The following is a 22,534-nucleotide window of genomic DNA, read 5'->3' as shown; positions in this document are numbered from 1 at the left end:
CTCCATGTGATCAACTAGGCGACAACACATCTTGATGGGAGCTGTTTAAAGAGAACGGGTTCCCCCCACCCCCAAAAAACAACGGTTCCAAGAGACGCGATTGTTTTTTTTTGTTATTTTCTTATCCTTTTTAAGACCGAACCTGTGGTTTGACCTCGCTCTTTTTTTTATTGAGGGAGAGACTGAAAGAACTGTGGCTAAATGCATGGGTTAGGTCTGCGTCTTATGGAAGTTCTGGGCTCGAAACCTGAACAAGACACGTGTAATTTCCGTCAGTCAGCGATGCTTTTCCATGGAATCTCGGGGGGTGAGATGCAGGGAGTTATGGAAGAGATGGAGAGACGTTCCAAGAGCGAGCAAGCCATCAGTTCGGGGATAGACATGGGGGAGAGAGAAACGGTAGGCAATATAGCTTTAAAACAATCTATAGACGGCTGCGCTGGGATTAGGCAATTGTTATTTAAAAAAAAATATTTTATGCATCTACGCCTCACGAAGTAAGTTCTGTATTTTTTTATTCGTATTTGTATTAAGTATCTGTATAATTGAGAGCATATTACTGCAAAGATACCAACATGTCTACATTGAAACTAAAGTCAGTGATGAAGTCTTACCCATATCATCTGGAGTATTTATCAGATTTGTATGATTTAATGAGGCATTAAAATTAATCAGATTTTAAATGAAGATGTACTGGGGGATACAGCAACTTTCGAGAATGCTAACGAGTCTTACAAACTCTACCTAGCAGCAGATCCGACCAGTTTTGGAATATAAACAGGTTCCGACGTGTTTTTTAAATATTGCTCTCACAAAACAAACAAAAAACTTAATAACAATTCAAGGATAAGACGAGTCGGCGTTTCATTTGATAAAGTTTTATTTTTAAATTGAAGCAGCGATTAAGACCGATGGGCACGCCCAGCTTTAGTAGAAATAACTGAATAAAATCACAACACGGCTACAGAAGATAATGAATGTATTTGGCTTATATTCGAGCTTTTCTAGCAAACGGAAAGATAAAGTGGCCTGGTTTAATTTGGTAAAATGTATCAATTGAATCTGTTTGAAAGAAGTGTAACAAAACACAGTCGACAGCTAAATCGATCGAATGCAGTTTAAAGCGTTTCGCAGGAGGTGCGAGTATACACATATCTGATTTGACTTTATTCAGACGGGTTTATTTCACATCGCCGCTGTCTAGATTACCAGGAATTGTCCGTAATGGGCTGGTTCAATAGGTTGCTTAGACTTCAGGCTGACTGCAGCTCAGGATAGGCCTGTATCATAAATAATAGCACATGTCATAAAATAGCGACTTTAAGCGTGACAGTTATTACAACAGAATATGATTAATAGTTTGGGAAAGGAACTCCGATCCCTATATGTAAAATAAATCTGTCCGTTCCATAAAGTGAAATTGGTAGCAGGAATATTCTGCACTTCAGTGCTGACGAGATGTTTGAAACTGCAGTCACAGTGATGGATGTAAGCAGGGCTCTTTGTGTATAACGGAGCAGGTAGACCAGACTTACTTGTGCAATTGTTCCTTTGAACGCGTGTGAAAATTTGAAGTTAGGAGTGTATCAAGGACCGGCACAAAAAGTGTAATTTTTAACATGCGGAAAAGTGAGAGAATGAAAGGATTATTTGCAAATATGCCAAACTGCGTATATTAGCCATTTAGTTTACTCGTAATTTGATGTTAAACAGCACAGCTTCCGTTAGAACAGTCCCTAAAACTTTTAAATGCTGTGTATATATATTATTTGCAAAAAAAACAAAAAGTTGCAGTGGAATTTACTCCACCAAACTGGCGGCATAAACCCATGCATTATAATCATTTGAAAAATTATTTGCTACATGGTTGGTTTAATGGATAGTGTTCGCTCTTTCTCTAGCTGATGAGATGTAACCCTATATCTGGTGTGTTGCAAAGTGGGTGCTAATGGGGTGTATCCTGCTGGTGTTTTTCCAGACTATGCCGTCCATTAGTAGCGAGAGACCAGCTCTGTGTGCAGGCTGTGGGGGGAAGATCTCAGACCGCTATTATCTGCTGGCTGTGGACAAGCAGTGGCACATGCGCTGCCTCAAGTGCTGTGAATGTAAACTGGCCCTGGAATCGGAACTAACCTGCTTCGCTAAGGATGGCAGCATCTACTGCAAAGAGGATTACTACAGGTACCCAGACATGTTAAAACACACAATCAGAATGTCAACTGCAAGCTGCAGCAAAACAGAGGGCGACTATACTGCATGCAGTAAACAAGGCAGACTTTTACAATAACTAAGTGGAATAGTAGGACTTGGACTGATTAAACCGATAACTAACGTTAAACATTACTGCCATCCTTATCTGAACCCATGTGCGCGAATTAAATACTTTTTACAAGAAGTACTTCAGAATAAAACCATATTTGTTAACCTATTGAAGCCGAGGCAAAGTGGGAGCATTTCTTTCAGATGACGAAATGGGCTGGAATAATTTATTCAGGATCTTTACTTTAAATGTTTTACGCAATGAGATATCAAGGTTCAAGATGCATTTGCAGTCCTGTTACAATGCTCAGGTGTATAGTCGCAAAACAGAGTGAGGGGATTATTTACCTATAGGATTTTAAAAAATGACTCCGAACACTTAATACAAGCACCCAATTAAATTGTTTTAGGCAAGGCCGGAGTTGCTTGTAACCAGCTACTGGAGGCACTTAGCATATAACAAAATCAAAACATTGGCACTTAACACGCCGAAAGCAGAGTACAATGGAAACAATAAAATGGGACTTCTGCTAATATTCTAATTATGCCTAATTGTGTTCTAATTGTGTTAAATAAAATTTTATGCCAGCAACAATGATTCGTGCAGTTAAACATAATCGAACGAACAGCGTCCAGTCGAGAAAAGTCTGTTGGAATAACCTGGCAGAACACAGAATAAATTCCCAATGCATTGGGACGACAATAAAGAAAGGTAGCTGTTTTAGCAGGTTACAAGCAGGGACAAATCTGCGGTTAGCCAGTTTAATTCTAGTGTGCCGTTTTATGTATTTGAATGGACTTGGGGTATTCCTTAACTATTGTCTGAATTTAACATATGGCGAATGCAGAGCGATCTGCGCTGTTTTTGGAGCCTTAACCATTCACGCTGTGAGTTTTTCCAGCTACTGGTATTGGGTAGGAACAGAGAGAGAAAATAAACTCCTCTAAACTGGGGGCGGATCATACACGGGAGAGTTCAGCACAAGTTGCTATTGCCCATTACGGTGTTTCAAAATTGTTTTTCCGTATTTTTATTGCAACGCAATGAAATACTAGATGTTCCCGCATTAAAAGGCGAATAGTGGGAAGCCCAAGACCTTTCGAAAGTTGAGAAACACGGAAGTCTCTGGGTGAGAATATGGAAAAATGATCTAATCGACAAAATCCACATCCCGCGCGAATTAAGTGAACTCTTAGAGTAAGATGATACTAGTGATAAACCACCCCAAACGATCAGGACTGTTTAATCGAGATTTCACGCGTAACAGCCAGATTGCCCCGTGTGACATTTCTGCAGAATCCTCTTTTATTTACATAGTTCATTTAAATAGTTAATTTTTTAATGATGCGGTTTTGCACCGAGCGTAATGTTTTATGCATGATCTTCTAATTAAAGGACCGCGCCACGCAATTTAAAGCAACTCGCCAAATTAAAACACTGGTGTTTATTTCAGCATGCATGTCCTTTTACAGCAGGCACAGCATTAGCCAAAGATGTTTGACATGTCACACGAAACAGAATCAAATGCGCAGTGTTCATACATTTTATGGAAAATGGAAAGGAGTCACACATATTTTCAAGCTAAATACAGTGAGTGCGATGAAAGCTACTCACAACAATGCCATTAAATTATCACAGTCTTTAGCGGAAAAAGTTAAAGTTTGTGGGATATTGTGGAGAGCTCGGAGTTTTCCATTGGTACATTATATATACATTAGATTTCTACCTATTTTGATGGAAATCTTGTTTCGTTAGTTAACGAAAGTGCAACTGCAGTGCACTGAAAGGTTCGGGCGGTATAAGCCGAATCTGTACTTTAAACTAAACGTTATGTTCCCAGTGGGCTCCAGCAAGTACTTCAACTTTGAACTCTAAATAGGAGCGACTCATTATCGAAATAACAACGGATTGTAAAACCCTGCGTGGAATTGCGTTTCAATAATAATTAGATTTTTTAAAACAATAAAATGCTTATAAAAAGAATTACATAATCAGACATGTTCTTATGTAGGCGCCAGAGTGAAGCTGGTTTCGACAATATTTAGCATCCCACTTAACGCCAGTCAGAACTCCATAGATCAGGGTGGAATTACAGACCCAACCATGATTGGATATGATTTTTAAAATGAAATTTCAGACGGACAATTTAACATTCTGAAAATCGCCTCCACCGGACGATCACAGTTAATTCTGTCAATATATTATTACAAGTGTAAATAACAAGTGGCAAACTCCACACCGCCGCTGGTAGTAACTTTTAGCAACCAAAAAGCGACCTGGTGAGTGTCGGGCTTTGCTAGATGAAAAACCTGAGGGGGGATGGGGGCGTGCGCTGGTATCAGCGATATCCTATATGGATTCAAAAATAACCTGTTTATGATATTGTTACACACGGCACCAAAACATTCATAGTGACCCTAAAAAGCAGATGAGACTTTACAGGCACCGACATGTTTTAACGGTAATATTTGCCCCTTTTTTCCCGTCCCTGCCGCAGGAGATTCTCCGTGCAGAGGTGCGCCAGATGTCACCTCGGGATCTCGGCATCAGAAATGGTGATGAGAGCAAGAGACTTGGTCTATCACTTGAACTGTTTCACATGCACAACTTGCAACAAAATGCTGGCAACCGGGGATCACTTTGGCATGAAGGACAGCCTGGTGTACTGCAGGATTCACTTCGAGACTCTGATTCAGGGAGAATTCCAGGCTCACTTCCATCACTCGGACGTAGGCTCCAAGAGTGGCGCCGCACTGGGGCTGCCATTCTATAACGGGATGGGCACTGTGCAGAAGGGCCGGCCCCGCAAGAGGAAGAGCCCGGGACCCGGGGCTGATCTAGCAGCTTACAACGCAGGTAGGACTTCCTAAACTTTCACCAAGCACAACTAGCACTATAGTTGGTTACAGTGGCTCCTGATGGCACCAGTTGGCGTTTGTACTGATGCAGTGTCTTCATTTTTGGCCTGCCGACTTACAAACAAAACCATCACTTTTACAACTATGAAGCCAATACCCTGGAGATAGAACCTTTTTTTTCTTTAGAAATAGCATACAGTGCCATCAACTTTCGTGGTGACACTGTTGCTTTAACTCGCTAAGACATTGTTGTAATTGTGATGTACCCACTAATGAAAAACGTGGTTAATAACCGAGTCACTAACTCCTGTGTTTGGGCCGAGGGTATGTGGCTGAGAATTAATGACAAATGTAAGTAGAGAATGGTGTCTTTGGCCATTGTCAGACCCAGTGTTCCTTTTCCAATAACAGGATCACTGTCTGTTTGCCATCTGGAACACGGTGGCGTCCTCCCAATGAAGCTTTGGAACTTGCGGTATTTTTTTCCGCTGTTAGGTTTTGCACCCTCCAAATTCCAGAAACATCAGTTCACGTCTTGTTTACTGAAATTTGTTATTATTCTTAAAGAGACGCGTTCCCAGTTGAGGCTGGAACTCCGCAGCAAACCAAACATGCTAATGTTACGCTTGAAGAGATCTTCCTGTAGGCCAAGAGCGCTCTGGGAATGCAAGTTATTGGTGCCACATACACAAAACAGAAGCACCAACATCAAAAATCGTGTTAAAAACAAAACGGGACGCAGTTATTTGTAAAGGAGCCAGTGTATTTGGAAGTATTGGATGCAGGAATGATGGCGAGCCGATTGCAGTGGCCCATACCCTTTCTATCTTTCCCCTTCAGCCCCATTCAAACTGAGAAGGAACTGTTGATATGAAATGTGGATTTTAATGATTGGGTTTCACACACGATATTGGCATTTAAACAATAGGCGAAGTCCTTTCGTTTTGGAGGGGGCATTCATTTTATTGATTCCCAATAAGCAAGATGCGGCCCAGCTCGGTGCGTGCGGAAAGTTACAGAGTATGTTTTCATTCAATAATGGTGAAAAGGAGGTTTGGGAAACATTTCTGGAATGTAAACATGATTTCGTCCCCTCCCCCCCCGCTCCCTCCTCCCAGCACTTTGATTATTTTAACACGAATGGCAGAAACCTGTGAAAATATTGTATGTAGAAAACCCCTCGGCTTCCCTCTCCTGGGGCACGTGTTACTTTGATTCTCAATTGTGTCAGAAAGAACATTATAAAAGTTAGTTGAAGATGTGGCGCGATATTATGAATGAGAAAAAAAAGGGGTTCATACAAAAAAAGTGCATCTCCAAAATTGAAGGGAATTGGGATCCGACCAGAATGGTTGATGTGTTTGGGTTAGTGACTGCGGCGGTTTACCCTTGCTTTTTTGGTAAGAAATGCAAAGATGTAGGCGGCGCGGGTGTATCTTTATTTAGGGTTGCATGTATGTCTTAAATCCTGGGAACTGGTGGCGAACAGGACGGGCGAACAGAAAAGGCTGACCTTATGATTGACTCTTTTTAGGAGCCTTACAATGGGAAAACTTCCTACTCCCCCTCTCGTATTCTCTCCCCCAATAATTAAATGTTCTAGAAACACACAGTGCTGCTTAAAAACTTTGAAAAATGGGTTTGCCGCCAGTAAACCCTTAGGTATTTTATTCCCATTTTGTATTAGGTTCCAACAATGATCTGATTGGACGATTTGTAGTTTAGTTTAGTGAACTGTAATATCTACAGGTCTTGTATATTTTTGAAGTTTGCAGGAATCCGTGTTAAATCATACTGAGCACAAGAACACAAGAATGTCTTTAAATGCACACTTTGAAGCCTTGCGCTTAGTGGAAATGAAAAATAGCATGTATTTTTGTTACCTGAACATATAATTATTACAAGTGCATCCTCATTATACTGTGTACGGAATCGGCCCAATTGAATGGAAATCCTTGCATTAATTGCATCAGAACCCTTCACTGCTCTAAACGGCACCAATTCCCCTTCAAAGACTCTGGGAGTTTATTTGAGACTTTTACCACATTAAGCTTTAGTCTTTAGAGGGTTGCGGTTGAGGGGGGGTGGGGCGGGGGGTGGGTGGGGGGAGTCTGGCAGGACTTGGCAGATTTTAGACGAAGATGAAGGTTGACAAGTGGAAAGCAACCCAGATGGATGCCGGAACTTCAAACGCCTACTTTGCCAAAGTTCTTCTTTTATACTTTCATTTTTTTTTGCCCATCAGTGGGGGGCGGGGGTAGGGGTTGCATTTTCTGAGGGCTTTCCGGGAGGCCTACAGTGTTTGTGGGTCAGTAAATCAATGGGTGAAACCTTGTGGAACAAGCTTTTAGTTCAGAACTGAACACCTGCACAAAACTGCAATCCCTCGGTGGCTTCCCAGCAAATAAAAAACACACGAATTCCTAAAGAGCATCAGATTGGCTAGAACTCCATTGCAACGTTTGAAGAACATCTCTGATAAGATCCTTTTCATCTTTATGATAGCGTCACCAGTACGTCATTCCCCCAGCAAATCTGGACCCAACTGATTAAGATTTTAAGGAATTAGAATTAATGTATTCAAAATTCCATAACCAATTATTTATCAAATAATTATTTTGTGTCGAGTATGTAAGGCCCATTAAAAGCTGCCTCGATCACTGCACATTTAAACACTTTCAAGAGTAACCATTGGGGAAAGATTAGTGTTACAGAGAACGCAGATGCATTCGTTTCATGAACTATTAAAACGTCAACAAACATACTTAATAATAATTTTTCTAGTAGTCTGCAAGTTGCAAAAGTCATTAATAGTCATTTGCATGGTGCAGATAATCATATTCCCCGCACCACACCAGCCAGACACAATTTATTTTGCAGTAAGTGAACTAAGCATGTAACAGATCTTGGAGTCACTGTGTGTACTCACCGCCTCCCCCAAATCACCGCATCTAATTATTAGCTCCCGAAATCCTGGCCCCAGTTTAAATAGATGCCTGTTCCAGGTACATATATTTGTAGAGCCGCTATCCGTGGAGAAACTCTTTGTATATTGGTTTGTAAATATGCCATTTACAATTAGCTTCGTGGTTCTGGAATATCTTTTACCATTTTGTATAATGCTTCATTATCCTTTCATATTTAAAAACCTTTTTTTTTACTAAGCAGCGGTTTTCTGTAAATTTGTCAATATATTCATGCTTAACTCATTACCCAATCCACTCCTTCCCAGTAACAGGCTTCAATTATGCTAATTAAAGCCTATTGCCTAATAATTACGTATTTCCATCACTAAACACCTTGTTGGTACACATAAAACGGGGTATTACAATTCTGCAAAAAAAAGAGAAAAAAAACACCAGTTGGTTGGTTTAATACAGGGGAGAAACACTTTCAGCAAAGGGTTCGGAGAGATAATGACGAACAAGGTTGGTTAAGCTGATTTCCTCATAGGAATTTAATATTTAACAAACAGATGGGATTTTGGGGGGCTTGGCAGAAAATATGAAACGTGCGAGTATTGGGTTAGTGATTCCAATGAAATAGACGGAAAAGTTTGAAGAGTTGTAGTTGATGACATTAGTATTAGATTCCACAGGCGTTTCAAGCCCTGGCACACTGTTCGGGTTTCTCTCCTTACTTTACGGCGGTGATATATTTACATCTATTCCCCAATGCCGCAGTACAGAGCTAACTTTGGTTAGTTGATTTTAATTGAAGGAAACTGATCTGAAGTGGAGGAACAGATCTTGGGCAAAGGGAAAAGTGCTTTCCCCCCCCAAAATCTGTTAAATATTTATCCACATCAAGTCCACCCTCACGGTTACAGAATCTGGTTATGTATTTCTTTGTTTGTTAAAAAAATAATCCAGTTAATTTATTCTCAATTTTTAATGTGTTGCATTTACAATTCTGTTTTGCCATTGCACTGATTGGGTGTTAACAATGAACGAATTTCACCCCAAACACGCATTCTGTGCAATATTCGATCATGTCAGGCTCGGGAAGTCTAAAACCTGTGACATGAACCATTGCTTTTTAATTGTACTCACATTGCGGCGCCAAATCAACGCAAAGCGCGTTTCGAGCAAAAACCTAAATTTCGAAGAATGTAAGTAATACCTGCTGTGTTCAGCTTTAATGTAACTGAGCGGGCGACACCCGGGAGATTAGAGTTTAGCAATTAAAGGTTGCAATACTCTTGCCAGTTGTTCGAAAGGAAATGCAGTAGTAATAAAACGGTTAAGCAGAATATTGTTTCGTGTACAGCAGTAAAACTAATAAATATCCTGGTATTTTCCATAATTTGGGGGAAATGTAATTATAGATTGGCTGTCGGTATGATGTAGTGAATAATTCAGAAGTGGATTAGTGTAACCAGATTCTCCTAATTCAGCATTGTTAGTCGAGTTCGGGAGCTCTTAACCCTTTGAACTTTTCTAATTGAAAGGAAACCCCTAGATCACAGCGGTCCAAACACCTCCACTTGCTTTCTAACAGCAGGCTGTAAATTGCAAGATCATTATGTGGTGAACCGTGATTAATTTTTAAATGCTCGATCGATAATTGAACAGCAAAACTAGTTTTATATAGAGGTGCATCAAAAATGCAGAGCAATTCCTCAAAGCGGGGCCGTGAGAATCTGACAGCGATCGTTTATTAACTGTACACAGGGACTTTAGTATTGCGTTTTTATTTTGCCGCTACCTCACAATTGCAGCGAAGCTTTTAAATTCTTTCTTTCATTAATGTTTCCAATGGAAAGTTAGTGAAAGCAGGGCAGGAATCTGAAAGCGGCCACCGACCCTGGAACACTATCTCCCCCTTGAGGCTTTTCGAGTACCACTGCTGCCAGCCTCGTAGGACACTCACTCACTCACTTGCTCAGGCAGCAGACTGCGATTCAGTAACAAAATAGCATTTTCAAAATGTGGTTCCATTTCACTTTTTCCAACCAAAAAAAACCTCCGGCCCTTTTCAGCCTTAAAAATGAAGACTTGATAAGTCATAAGAAAGCGGATTGCTTTTGTGGTCCCTGATTAAAAAGACTGGTGAAGTTGCAAGAAATTTCTAAACAAGGCTCTGTGTAATGATGTGATCAGTTATGTTATGAGGTCAATATTATAATCTGGAATTGCAACACAATGCTTCTGCTGCCGTCCACTTTCCTTCCCTGGGAGTTTCTATCAGAGCAGATTGTTTGTAGCTGTGTTTGGAATAGACCTGCCTGACAACCCCTCAGTGTATAATTTCTATCTAAGAAGATTTGGGACTTGTTGAATACCGGGAGATACATATGAGAAGTGGGAAAACAATTGATTACAGTGATGTTTTAATTTCTGAAATGATGTAATGCTATTAAATTGTATTATTTGTTCTACATTTAAAAATAGGGTAATTATACCGTGAATAGCAAATGCAAGTGCATCACTTCTCCCTTAGAACCATTTGCCCTTATGAACGTTCTTCAGAACTGTGCTACATTATGTCTTCTCAAGTACAATGCAGCCCATCCTTGGGGCATGCTTGTGTCTCCTTGCTTTGTCCAATGACAGAATCTTTTTGAATCATGTCATTGCTTGTCATTGCACATGACGCAGAAATGAATGCCAGCAAATAAGAATGATGTAATATGTACACCACTTCTGATGAGTCACAGTCACTTTCCTAAAGCTGCGGTGCCCCAGGTTGACAAAATAACACTGGACATTGAAACAGCAGCGAGTATTCCCACAGAGTGGAGTGGTGCAAGTTTGAGCTCTCACTTGCCTGAGTTCCTGATCTCAGTGGTACTGCATTAGGACAATAAATTGGAAGGAGTATCATCGTGGTTATCACATGACCACTGGACCAAGCCTGCTGGCGGTGGCCTGCAAGCAGGTGGTCCATCATGGCTGTAGAGGCATGTTGCCTGGAGATGAACGTACCAGAGGGGAACATGGATAAAAGAATATTCACCAGAGGGTAATGTACTCTCAAAAACAGCCACGGTAATTACAATGCTTTTTTCCCATGTTATACCTTGGAATCAGGAATCTGACCAATCCAAAATATTGTTACCAGTGCATTTTGCTCCAAAGAAATTCACAATGTTGTAATAGACGTCAGTTTCAGAAAAGTTTGGCTTATGTATTCGTTTCATTGATCTTAATTTCTTACCTCTGGGTTCTGGCTCTGATTGGCAGGAACATAAGGGTGAAGAGTGGAGAGTGGAGATCGGTGTTATGACGATATAAACCATGACTTTCTGAAACTAAAACCCTCGCACAAACATAATAGGAAGCATATTTTTCAATAGGTTGCTTTTCTTAGTTCCTTACGATACACTGGGGTAAAATATGATGACTATGCATCTTTAGGAAATGCTTTTCCTTCAGTTCAAAAGTCATTATGGTCAGAAAAATCTCCACTGATTTCAGAGTAAACTTGAACTTGCAAAATGGAAAGGAATCACTTAAACCAGTAGCATCTAATGAAGATATAGTCTTATTGTTGAATTCTATTCATTTTCAAATTAATAAACTAAAAAAATTAGTTGTAATTTGTACTGGAGAACCACAGAAACAGGCCGTTCAGTCAACTAGCCCATGTTGTTTTTATCCTTCACACGAGCAGTAATCCTAATCTCATGTGTCCACCTTGTTCCCATAACCCTTTATCACTCTTTCCTTCAACCACCTATCTATCCTATTCTTAAATGTTGACATGGCCTCTGATTCAGTCACTCACTGTCATAGTGCATTCTGCAGCCTCACAACCCTCTGTGAAGAAAAGTTCTCCTGGTCTCGGTCCTAAATCTCTTACATTTAATTTAATCTCTATGTTTCCCTGTTCTAGACCCCCCAACCACCGAAAACCATTTGTTTCTGTCTATCCTGTCCCATCCCTTCAAATTCTAAACACATCTATTAAATCACTCCATAATCTCCTCTGTTCTGATGGTATTTTACAATATTGGACAAGTATTTGACCTCTTGAACAATTAACTCCCTACCTTGCATCATGTCCATCTTTGTAAGAAAGAAAGACTTACATTTATATATCACCTTTCACGATCACTGGACGTCTCAAATCGCTTTACAGCCAATGAAGTAATTGTGATACACTACCACCCACTTTTGAAATAGCGTGGATCTTAATTAATATTATTTTGTATGGGAATTGAAAGAAGGCTTTGAGACAGTGGATAAAACATGTTGCATAGTGGGCTTTAATTTGGAAATTTGTGAAATGGTTCAAGCAGAACAATGTATGTTGCTGACTGCACAGGATTAGAATGCATTCAAATTCTGCTGGAAAGGAAGGCTTCACGGAGGCTGCAATTTGAAGGTCTAAAGGCTTCAAAAATATATGTCTCTGAGAGCTAAAAGATTAAAGATAGGATCCGTGACTGGACATTTTAGGCCAAAAGACATAGTGTACAAGAGTTGATTTCCATTCAGGGTACCAGATTATGAAGATTTATTTTTGAAGTATTGATAAGTATTTTCTTTTAACACAAATATACAGATATTAAATATGGCAATATACAAGTGAGACAAATTCATTGCAAAGGTTTTCTGTTAACACAGCAGAAAGTTATAAAATTATGGAATTTCTATTAACACTTGATGTTATTAAAATAAAACAAACACGTTTTAGCAAAATATGTTCAATAACTAAAAATACAAATCTAAGCTGGCCACAATGCTTTGCTGCTTCATGGCACTGTATGGCAGAGAGGATGTTTCCGTTGATGGGGGAGACTGGAACTAGAGGGCACGATCTTAGAATAAAGGGCCGCCCATTTAAAACAGAGTTGAGGAAAAATTTCTTCTCTCAGAGGGTTGTAAATCTGTGGAATTTGCTGCCTCAGAGAGCTGTGGAAGCTGAGACATTGAATACATTTAAGACAGAAATAGACAGTTTCTTAAACGATAAGCGGATAAGGGGTTATGGGGATCAGGCGGGGAAGTGGAGCTGAGTCCATGATCAGATCAGCCATGATCTTATTGAATGGTGGAGCAGGCTCGATGGGCCGTATGGCCTACTCCTGCTCCTATTTCTTATGTTCTTATGTTCTTATGTAGTGATGGAAAGTGGCACTTTTCTAATCTCAGGTAAGACATTGGGAGGAGATATTGAATAGAGACATTACTGCAGGGAGGGAGGAAGCATAGGGAAAATGGAACGGCATGCCATCGCCCGGTGCTGCCTTGTACCAGAGTGACATTGGCAAAATCTTGGGTTTGCCTGCTCTCTTAACTGGGGAGCGCTGGGCAATGGTGTTGGGAATCTAAAATAGACTGTTTTTATGAATAGTTCCTTTCAGTCCCACTGTCGGATATTAATTGTGTCACTGTTACCTATTTGTCCAGTTCAAGTTCCTGAGAACTGGTTACAGCAAAATATTGTTGACATCTGTGTTTAGAAAAAGTTCCCGATTTATTACAATTTATTAGCAATCTTAAATACATTTATGTATTTCTGTGACGGTTCAGTTGTCAGGTCTTGAATTCAGCAAAATTCAATCACAGACATCAGACAGATTTTCTCTCTGTGCTCACTTAATTCATTGCAGTCATTCTTTAGAAAGTATTGTTGATATTGTCATCAATTTAAGTTTTGATATCTGGAAACTATCTTATGTAGTATTATAATGATAATTTAACAGAAAATTTAGATTCATAGTTTATGAATTTTTATTTATGAAATATTTGTTTACATTTGCACCATTTGTAATAGAATAAAGGGAAAGAACATAAAACCTTGTGTTCTCAGTTGTCTTGGTTCCTCATACACTTGTTAAAGATTTTTACATCTAAGTTGTAGATTAGCGAAAGCTTTCAACGTCAAAGTATCAACCGTCATTAAAAAATTGGAATCTGCAAAAATGTTAGCAGTTAAACAAGAAATAATCAAATTGGATAGAAATATTGTCAAGTAATGGAGACCTTGTTGTTGTTTTCGCATCTTCACACTCCTCCCTTAGAGATTAGTGTGAAGTAGTGCAAGGATTCACAGCTTGACAGGCCGTGATATGGATGTAATTTTACATCAGCCGGTAGGGTGGTTAATCCTACATGGCAGTCTCCCACAACCCATACAATGAGGAAGGGCTACCCACAACCACTGCACGTGTTTCCCACCGAATGTCAACCCAGCATTCAGAGCCAGAGTACCGGTTTCCACAGGACTCTCTGCAGTGGAGTTTGAATCCTGCACCATCTGACCAATGTTCCCCCTAAGGTCAATCGGGTGGTCCTGCATCGGCCGCTCACAAGCTGTTGGCACTGGAAAATATCACGCATGCAAATTTAAAGGGACAGCGGCAAGAAAAAAAATTAGAGGGAGCATTCTGACTCAAAGGCGAAAATGCTACCACTAAGCCAAAGGCTTGCTCCTATGGAGACTTCATAATTCATAATAAGTTGAAATTAAATATAATTATTTTCAATAGCAGTTGCGATTGCATTTTGAAATGATCTCTTCATCGTCAGAGATCTCTGTGATGATATTAAAGGGGAAGCCATTCCATGAAAAAAATGCTTTGCAAATTCTTTCTGTTTTGTTTATAAACAAACGCACAATTCCGTGATGTAAAATCTGTAATGTAATGTAATGTAATGTGTGCTATAATGTAAAACCTCATCCAGTTATGATGAAAATGATGCGGGGTTGTTCTGGCTCTTCTCTCTCCCCAAATGAAAGATGTGTCCAGTGATAATTTGGTGACGACAGTATTCCTTTAGTTGAGGAGATCACATTCGATGTTACAATAAACAGCTAGGCTGAACGAGAGAGCATACAAACCATGCCATTAGTAATTGCGCCTCTCAAATAAAATAACATACTTCCATTCTTTAATACTTTTAGACTTGATTCAACAGAAATACTATAGTGAGGCTCCTGGAGATGCATAGCTCTGATAATGATTTTATGGAAGCATGGCCTTTTGTTAGCATCTTGTTGTAATGGGATATGCAAAAGAAGGCCCTGCCTTTTTTTGGGGGGGGGGGGGAGTGGGTGAGGAGCATATCATTTTTATAGTAATATGGATTTTGCGTTTCCACAGAAGTAGGGTTTAAAATGAATGTAGAGATCAAAATTGCTGCTTCTTGTACTTTTAACATTTTATAAATGATACTTCCTTACTCTATTCTAATGTTTATTGTGGCTTATATCTTTGGAGGAACGTAAAAATAGTCATATTGCAATGTTACGACCACCAAAAAGATAATAATGATTCCTGTCTGTAGTTTGATGGGGCAATGTTTCGATCAAGCTCTAACTTGCTAAAAGTATAAGATCCAGCAGATTGAGGCACAATATGTATAATACTTAGAAAATAATTTTAGAAATAACAAATTCATTAATTTTATTCATATCTGATTTTTAAGGTGATATGACCATGATGATTAACCTGTGTGATATATTGTAATTTTACTGTTCAAGCATGGTGTTATATTAACAAATCAGCATGATGGGTGAGGACAGCTGTTATGTTCCTTGAGGTAGAATATTCGACTGACACTCAGGGAGAAATTCAACTTATTTTCACTCGTTTCTCAGGCCTAAAATGGTGGCGGGGCCTGCAAATTTTGGGTGACGGCCCCCTGCACCTGATCTCCCTTTTAGTTGTGTAGGGCACTCACCTGAAATAGGGACCTAACCCATTTGTAGGATCCCAATGTAAAATTCTGCTTAAAAATAGGCAGAGCTGGTGCTATGCAAGCTCCGCCTAGTTGTACCAGGTCTTAACTGGCTTAACCCAGCGATCCTGAAAGGGGTCATTACGGATCTTTCAAGAAATGGCCACAAAACGTTTTAAAAGTTACATTTCTGTTGAGCCAGAAGGATCAGGAGAGCTTCACCTGGTTCCACAAAATTACTGCGGACTGCTGCTGGCCCAGACTCGCTCTCCCTCCAACTTCTAATGTCCTTTAGGGAAGGAAATCTACACGGTCTGGCCTATTTGTGATTCCAGACCCACAGCAACATGGTTGACTCTTAACTGCCCTCTGAAATTACCTAGCAAGCCACTCAGTTGTACCAAACTGCTACGACAAAGTCAGCACTGTGGGAGTACCTTCAGCTCACGGACTGCAGCGGTTCAAGTAGGCCTACTCACCACCACCATCTTCTCAAGGGGCAATTAGGGATGGGCAATAAATGTCAGCCTTGCCAGCGACGTCCACATCCTGTGAACGAATAAATTTAAAAAATACTTTGCTTGACACCTCTTCCTCACAATGCCCCCCTGCCCCCCGGACCTACCCGTGGGCCGGCCCGAGCTCGCTTCCACTTCACTTCACCCGCCCTTCCACCCGCCTCCAGCTCCGGATCTACCCGTGGGCCGGCCCAGATTCGGAGCCAGCCAGTGTTTGTCAGGCCCTAGCTGACAAGCTGCATGGGGACAAACAATTGGTGCCTGCAGCCTGCTGGTTTTACTCAAATGAGGCTCGCAGACGAATTTGGCTTGGGTCTCAGGCCAGCACAGACTGGCATGTGGAGCAATCGCTTCACCAACTTTCTGCCTGTTTTGGACGCAAGTCCAATGTCTCGCCCTCAATGACTAGACTCAGACATGAAGCACTTGGGTGAGGTGTTGATGGGTAGCGAGTGCATTTCAGGCAGGAGAGGAGGGGAGGAAAATTAGACGGTCGAAATCATTGTGATATCTTTTACGTAATTATTTGGTTTCAATTTCATACAACTACTAAAATTTAATTTGCAACAAACTCTAAACCAGCCCATTCCTTTCATTTCAGAAACAGTGTGTCAGCGTAACGTTTGATAAATCAGACGAGTGTCCAAAGTCAAAGCTAATCACAAACCAAATGCATTTTAAGCAAACATTAGGACTTTAAATGAGTCAATGATGCAAAGAACAAAGTTTTTATGAAATCAGCAGTGGAATATATTTTTAGGCAGTAATCACATTTATTCAAAATTTCTTCTTAAATTTACAGTATATCTTCATAATATTTTGTAGCGTTAAGTTGTAATGAAAATGACGGTGACCACATGGACAGAGAGCAGCAGTATCCTCCCACTCAGAAGACAAAGCGCATGCGCACCTCTTTCAAACACCACCAGCTGAGGACCATGAAGTCTTATTTTGCCATTAACCACAATCCTGATGCCAAGGACCTGAAACAGCTAGCACAGAAGACGGGGCTTACAAAGCGAGTTCTGCAGGTAAGAGACCTCTATTGAGTGACAGTTCAAATTCTGTTTCTCAGGCAATCTGTCCTTTTTTACTCTCCCAATTTCACTCATTTTTAGAATAATAATGACATTTATATTTAAATCTACCATGACCGCACATATGGAACAGTTTTTTTTGAGCCAAAACGGTTATTTGGTTCAACTTCTCAGCATATCCCTCAAAGACATCTCTATGCAGAGGTACATTTCATTCCTTTAGATCCATTTTTACTGCCCACTTCAGTGATCGTCCTGTGTAACCTATTCCACAAGTCTATTACCCTTTCAGTGAAAAACTTCTGCCCGGCTTCTCTTCTGACTCTTAACTTCTTAATTTGTTTTCTTTGGTATTCAAATCCTTCGCCAGAGGGAGCAATCATTACTTTTGCACATAGGAAAACTCATAAGCTCCTCAAAAATATTAGATAACAATTCTGTTTGGTTCCTCCTACCACCCTAAAGACTCTACAAGTGAATGCACTGCATGGTGTGGGACTGAGCCACACAGATCCGGAAAGTCCAAGATCTGTTTTAGCAGGGCGGGCAATAGGAGTGCTGCAACTGGCATTGGTGGCCCCTACACCAGGGAATGGAACGATCAGCTTAAGTTCCCACTCCTGACTCTAAATGCAGCAACTGCTGTTGGAATGCATGTTGGATAAGGAACAGGTGGATTGCAGCTGTGATGTCCCCTGTGGTCAAATAGCCTTCTCAGAATCAATGTTTGGGCTCATGCATTAAGAATGGCAATGGTTGCCGGTGGCATCGAACCTTTGCAAGAGTCGCTGCCCTTGGCAGATTGGGGATAAGGGTGGGAAATTGGAGCAGGAAAAAAACTTCCATTTAATGTAAAAGCTATAACATTTTAAAAGAGCTGTGCTATTCAATAATCTGTTCTTATGTTTCTCACTTGTCCTACATGTATTTTAATTTGATACAATTTTGGGAGCTGCAACACGTCCATGGTTTCAGTGCGGAGTTGGATGGGGATGGTTTTAATGCAGGATACAGTGGGGCTGCTCTTGTGATACAATAATGACTTTGGCCAAGCTTCTGGTGAGACTTCCTGAATTCTGGCCTGTAGCTGTATAAAATACATGGAAAAGCAGAGTGCTGGTGGTTGACATGAGATCTACCATAACACTCTGCAGGTCTGTAAAGAGAGAAGGTGGGTGGGGGAGGGGTGGTGAAAGGGTTATGGGTGGTGGAGTGGTCAAACCCTGTTTTTTTAGGCTTTTGACTATTCTAGCGGGAGAAAAATAAACCAGTTAACCAAATGGATCAGATAGGAAGGTCCAAATTTCAGTCCTTGCTTTGTGCTGACTTTGTTACTTACCTGGAACGGGGAGCCACGACGGCTGACTTCAGCATTCCTGGTTTAGGGATTGGAATTTCCATCCAGGGTTCCAACTCCTGGTAGCTCTCCAAAGTAAAACTCATTTTTTGGAAAGCCTGCGTACGGACCAGGTCTGTTGTCTGCAAACTCTTTCCAGTTGACCCTTCGGGGCACTCAGACTGCTGTCAGTCTTGCCTTGGAACATTCCAACCAATGGTGTAAGTCCAGGACAATCAATCATGCAGGAAAGGGAAATCAGAGGAGTGTGCAGGCAGCTTGTGCCACATCCACTTGACATGGAGACTGGTGAACAACAACAAGTAGCCAATCGCAAGTTGTTCCCTTTTAACTGTGAAATATTAAAAATTCTGTTAGAAGTGGAAAATACACGGAATAGAAACATTAGAGCCATATGTTTACAATTAAAGCTTAATCTACACCCAAATTGCATAGGGATAATTCCTTTAAATAAAATAAATAGAGTTGGCCTTTATTCAGGGCGGGTGGGGAGGGATTGGAAGTATAAATCACTAAAGTATGCCCAAGTCCTGCTCCACTATATTGAAGTCCGAGTCCAATTTATTGATGTGCTGGTGCAATAGTCGACGGTCGTGGCTGTTTATATTTAGCACCACGTACGGCAAACTTAGTTTCTTTTTCTATTTTTGCAATCGCTTCTGCTATTATTACCCTGACCTGGTTACTGGTTGTTGTTCACCGAATTGTTCTTTCCCATACTGTGTCTGTCTGGCTAATCAGTGTAAGCCAGGTTTGGTTGTCAGCAATCTCTCCCTGGGAGCTAGTTTTAAATTGCTGTAGTCTTAACGATCCTCAGAAAAAAGGATTGTGCTAAAAAGCTGATCTCTGAGAAGTGTGTTTTTTTCTTATTAGAAACTAAACCCAGTGCCTATAATAACACAAGCCTGTATTCTTGATCTCTCTTGATTTAGTCACACAGTAAAAGACCAGAGAAGGTTAAGTCTTAAACAAACACTTTAGACATTCCTGATCCTGATCAATGCCAAATAAAACACCTTTGCATTTACATTCTAAAATATAACATGATATTTAATGAGCTAAAACGATGGGACCCTGCAGCTTTGAATATTTTTTTTCTAGGCATGCTCACTTGGTGTTTCATCTAACACAGGAGGTAAATTTTCTTGTGCAGGAACAGGAGTTTACACAGTGGTTCTCCCAGTTTTAGGAGACATAAGCGCCCCACTGTCTTTTGAATATATCCAAATAACTGGCCTCAACAACTTTCTGTGGTAGAGAATTCCACAGGTTCACAACTCTCTGAGTGAAGAAGTTTCTCCTCATCTCGGTCCTAAATGGCTTACCCCTTATCCTTAGACTGTGACCCCTGGTTCTGGACTTGCCCAACATCGGGAACATTCTTCCTGCATCTAACTTGTCCAATCCCGTCAGAATTTTATATGTTTCTGTGAGATCTCCTCTCATTCTTCTAAACTCCAGTGAATATAAGCCTAGTCGATCCAGTTTTCTTCATATGTCAGTCCTGTCATCCCGGGTCCCACTGCCTAGGCAGGTATAACCCTGCAGGTGACAATGAAGTAATGTTATTTATAGCATCTCACTGGCACCTGATATGCTGCTGTCACAACTGTAACAATAATGTCAAAGGTCTTTAAACTCATTATAAGTTTACTACCATCAAACACTGAATTACTACTTTAATACCAAGCTCATCTTCAAAGACTGTTTTAATAAATGAAGCCCTATATACACACACATTTTTTTTCTTGATTTGAACTGGGTTGCCTGAAAATCACAGAATTTAATATCCTTTGTGTGACTTGCATGCTTAGTGTTGTGTTGTATGTGCGTGCATGTTGTGAAGTTTAAGTAGATCTGTATCATTATAATTACACAGAGCACTGATCAATTGTTATGAAATGTAAAATGGTATTTATTTAGGGAGTTGCCTGTTAAAGGGGTTGTTCAGTGGTTCTTGTGCCAATGTGGCAGAATTTATTGTACCCCCGTTCCCTTTTCTGCTTGCAAAGTGCACCGTAGATGGAACTGACGGCCTGTTTCCAAAATGCCTCCAGTTCAAAAATATCAGGAGATGTTGCAACATTTAGATTTAACAATTTTGTAAACTTGAGACATATTATTGAAGCAAAAATATTCTGCATCAGCAATCCTCTGGGGGGCCCCAACTCTTCAACATGTAATATCAATTTATTAGGCAGTGTTTGTCATGCACCAAATTAATTTGGCATAAGCCATAAATATATAATTTATATGTGCTTTCCATACTTAGAACAAAGTGATATTTTACAGAGTCTGGCTTCTGTTGACTCTGAAGTGCTGTGGCCATTGCACTTATTCAAAGATTGAAAAGGACAACAGGTTACACATTTCACTTATGACAGAGACGTGTGAGGCCACTGTTAAGGTTTGTCACTGGATCGCAGCAAACAACATCTATGGCAAACAGATAACCTTTAAAATACCATAGAGGATAATAAGTATATTTTATTATTTAGGTGTTCTGGCATGGATTAGAAAACATCTCTTTGTGGAGGCCGCTTTCAATAGGAATGGAAGGAGATAACGGTACAGGCCGTCATTCCGGAGTTATTCCAAATACTTTCCTTTGGCTTTTATCTAAGTAACACCGTTTAAACAGAAATTAGCCATTGGATCAGTACAAGCTAAATAGAAAATAAAATTAAATCAGATAGAAGCTTCGCTATACACTTATCATTGCTGTAGATGCTAAGGTGCTAGTGGTAAATAAAGTGGTCAGTAATAAGACGGAAGAATTAAATACTGTAAGTTTGTGGAAAGTTGATCCCCATAGCTGTGACTCTGAGAGCAGGCTGAGGCAATGCAGGCCATTTTAATTTAATTTTGTAGCATTTTGATTTATAACATGGATAATCAGCTTAAAGAGACACATCTTCCTGAAGTAAGTGTGTCGCAATAGTAACTAGTGTTGTTTTGTAAAAAAAATCATTTGAATTTTCTTGGCACACTTTGCAATCACTGAGTGACCCCTGCAATTGTTCAATTCCTTTAAACAGTTTTCTGTAGAGAAAAAAACTCCTTTACAGACTCTAGAATTTTGTTGTTCTCCTTTACAAAATCGAATGAATGCATTTTGAGAATGTCCCTTAATTTGCTCGCCTTGTAAAAAAAAATACAAGAAACTAATCAGAAACATGAAAAAAATGGGTGACAGTATTTCAAAATTTTATCATAGCTGATTCGAATCTTCAGAAGGATAGTATCTATATATGTGACAGGTGCAATATATTTTCTGTTGCGATCGTTTTACTTACTTTAAACTCTATATGGGTACAAAACTGGTACAATATTACATCAAATTGGTTTGCAGGTTTGGTTCCAAAATGCAAGAGCAAAATTCAGAAGGAATCTTTTACGGCAGGAAAATGCAGGGGTTGATAAAGCATCTGATGGCACAGTACTTCAAGCAGCAACACCGTCTGGCCCAACATCAGAAATTTCCAACGCCTCTCTTAGTCCTTCAAGCACTTCTACTACTTTAACTGACTTGACTAACCCTACTATGCCAACCGTGACGTCAGTTTTGACGTCTGTGCCTGGTAGCCTCGAGGCCCACGAATCCCGAAGCCCTACACAAACTACTCTCACAAACCTTTTCTGAGAACTCTTTTACATGATTCCTATGGAAAAGAGGAAAGTCTTAGTTTAATTATAACTGTATTTTTATTAGATGCTTTGTACAACTGACTAACAGCACTATGGATCTGTACTGAAAACTGAGGCAAGTCAATGTTCTGGAAAAAAAAAGTTTACAAGCTGCGGACAACCTTTGCAGAGTTAACTTCGATGCCCTTTTGTGTAACTGTACAGTTTTGTGGACTGAACAAGGGA

General features: G+C 40.2%; 1 protein-coding gene across 2 annotated transcripts; it reads left to right on the top strand.

Annotated features, from left to right (window-relative positions):
• Positions 1-267: 267 nt before the first annotated feature.
• LOC139232901 (LIM/homeobox protein Lhx2-like) lies at positions 268-22,304 on the top strand. 2 transcript variants are annotated; one of them, XM_070863397.1, is made up of 5 exons: positions 268-399; positions 1,979-2,181; positions 4,758-5,116; positions 17,093-17,298; positions 22,065-22,304. In XM_070863397.1, the coding sequence occupies exons 1-5, from the start codon at positions 283-285 to the stop codon at positions 22,302-22,304; spliced, it is 1,125 nt and encodes a 374-aa protein (XP_070719498.1). In that variant the 5' UTR covers positions 268-282. The 2 variants fall into 2 exon arrangements, with proteins under 2 accessions (XP_070719498.1, XP_070719497.1); XM_070863396.1 differs by having other exon boundaries at positions 22,014-22,304.
• Positions 22,305-22,534: the final 230 nt, after the last annotated feature.

This window comes from Pristiophorus japonicus, chromosome 20 (assembly GCF_044704955.1).
Source record: "Pristiophorus japonicus isolate sPriJap1 chromosome 20, sPriJap1.hap1, whole genome shotgun sequence".
Taxonomy (NCBI): Eukaryota; Metazoa; Chordata; class Chondrichthyes; family Pristiophoridae; genus Pristiophorus; species Pristiophorus japonicus.
Note: the sequence above shows the minus strand (reverse complement) of the source record. Positions and strands in the feature narration are given on the sequence as shown.

Excerpts from the sequence above, each read along its gene's own strand:
- LOC139232901 (XM_070863396.1), top strand. The coding sequence starts at position 283 with ATGCTTTTCCATGGAATCTCGGGGGGTGAGATGCAGGGAGTTATGGAA. Across the intron at positions 400-1,978 it reads ACATGGGGGAGAGAGAAACG|ACTATGCCGTCCATTAGTAG; the intron begins GTAGGCAATATA and ends GTGTTTTTCCAG. Across the intron at positions 2,182-4,757 it reads TGCAAAGAGGATTACTACAG|GAGATTCTCCGTGCAGAGGT; the intron begins GTACCCAGACAT and ends TCCCTGCCGCAG.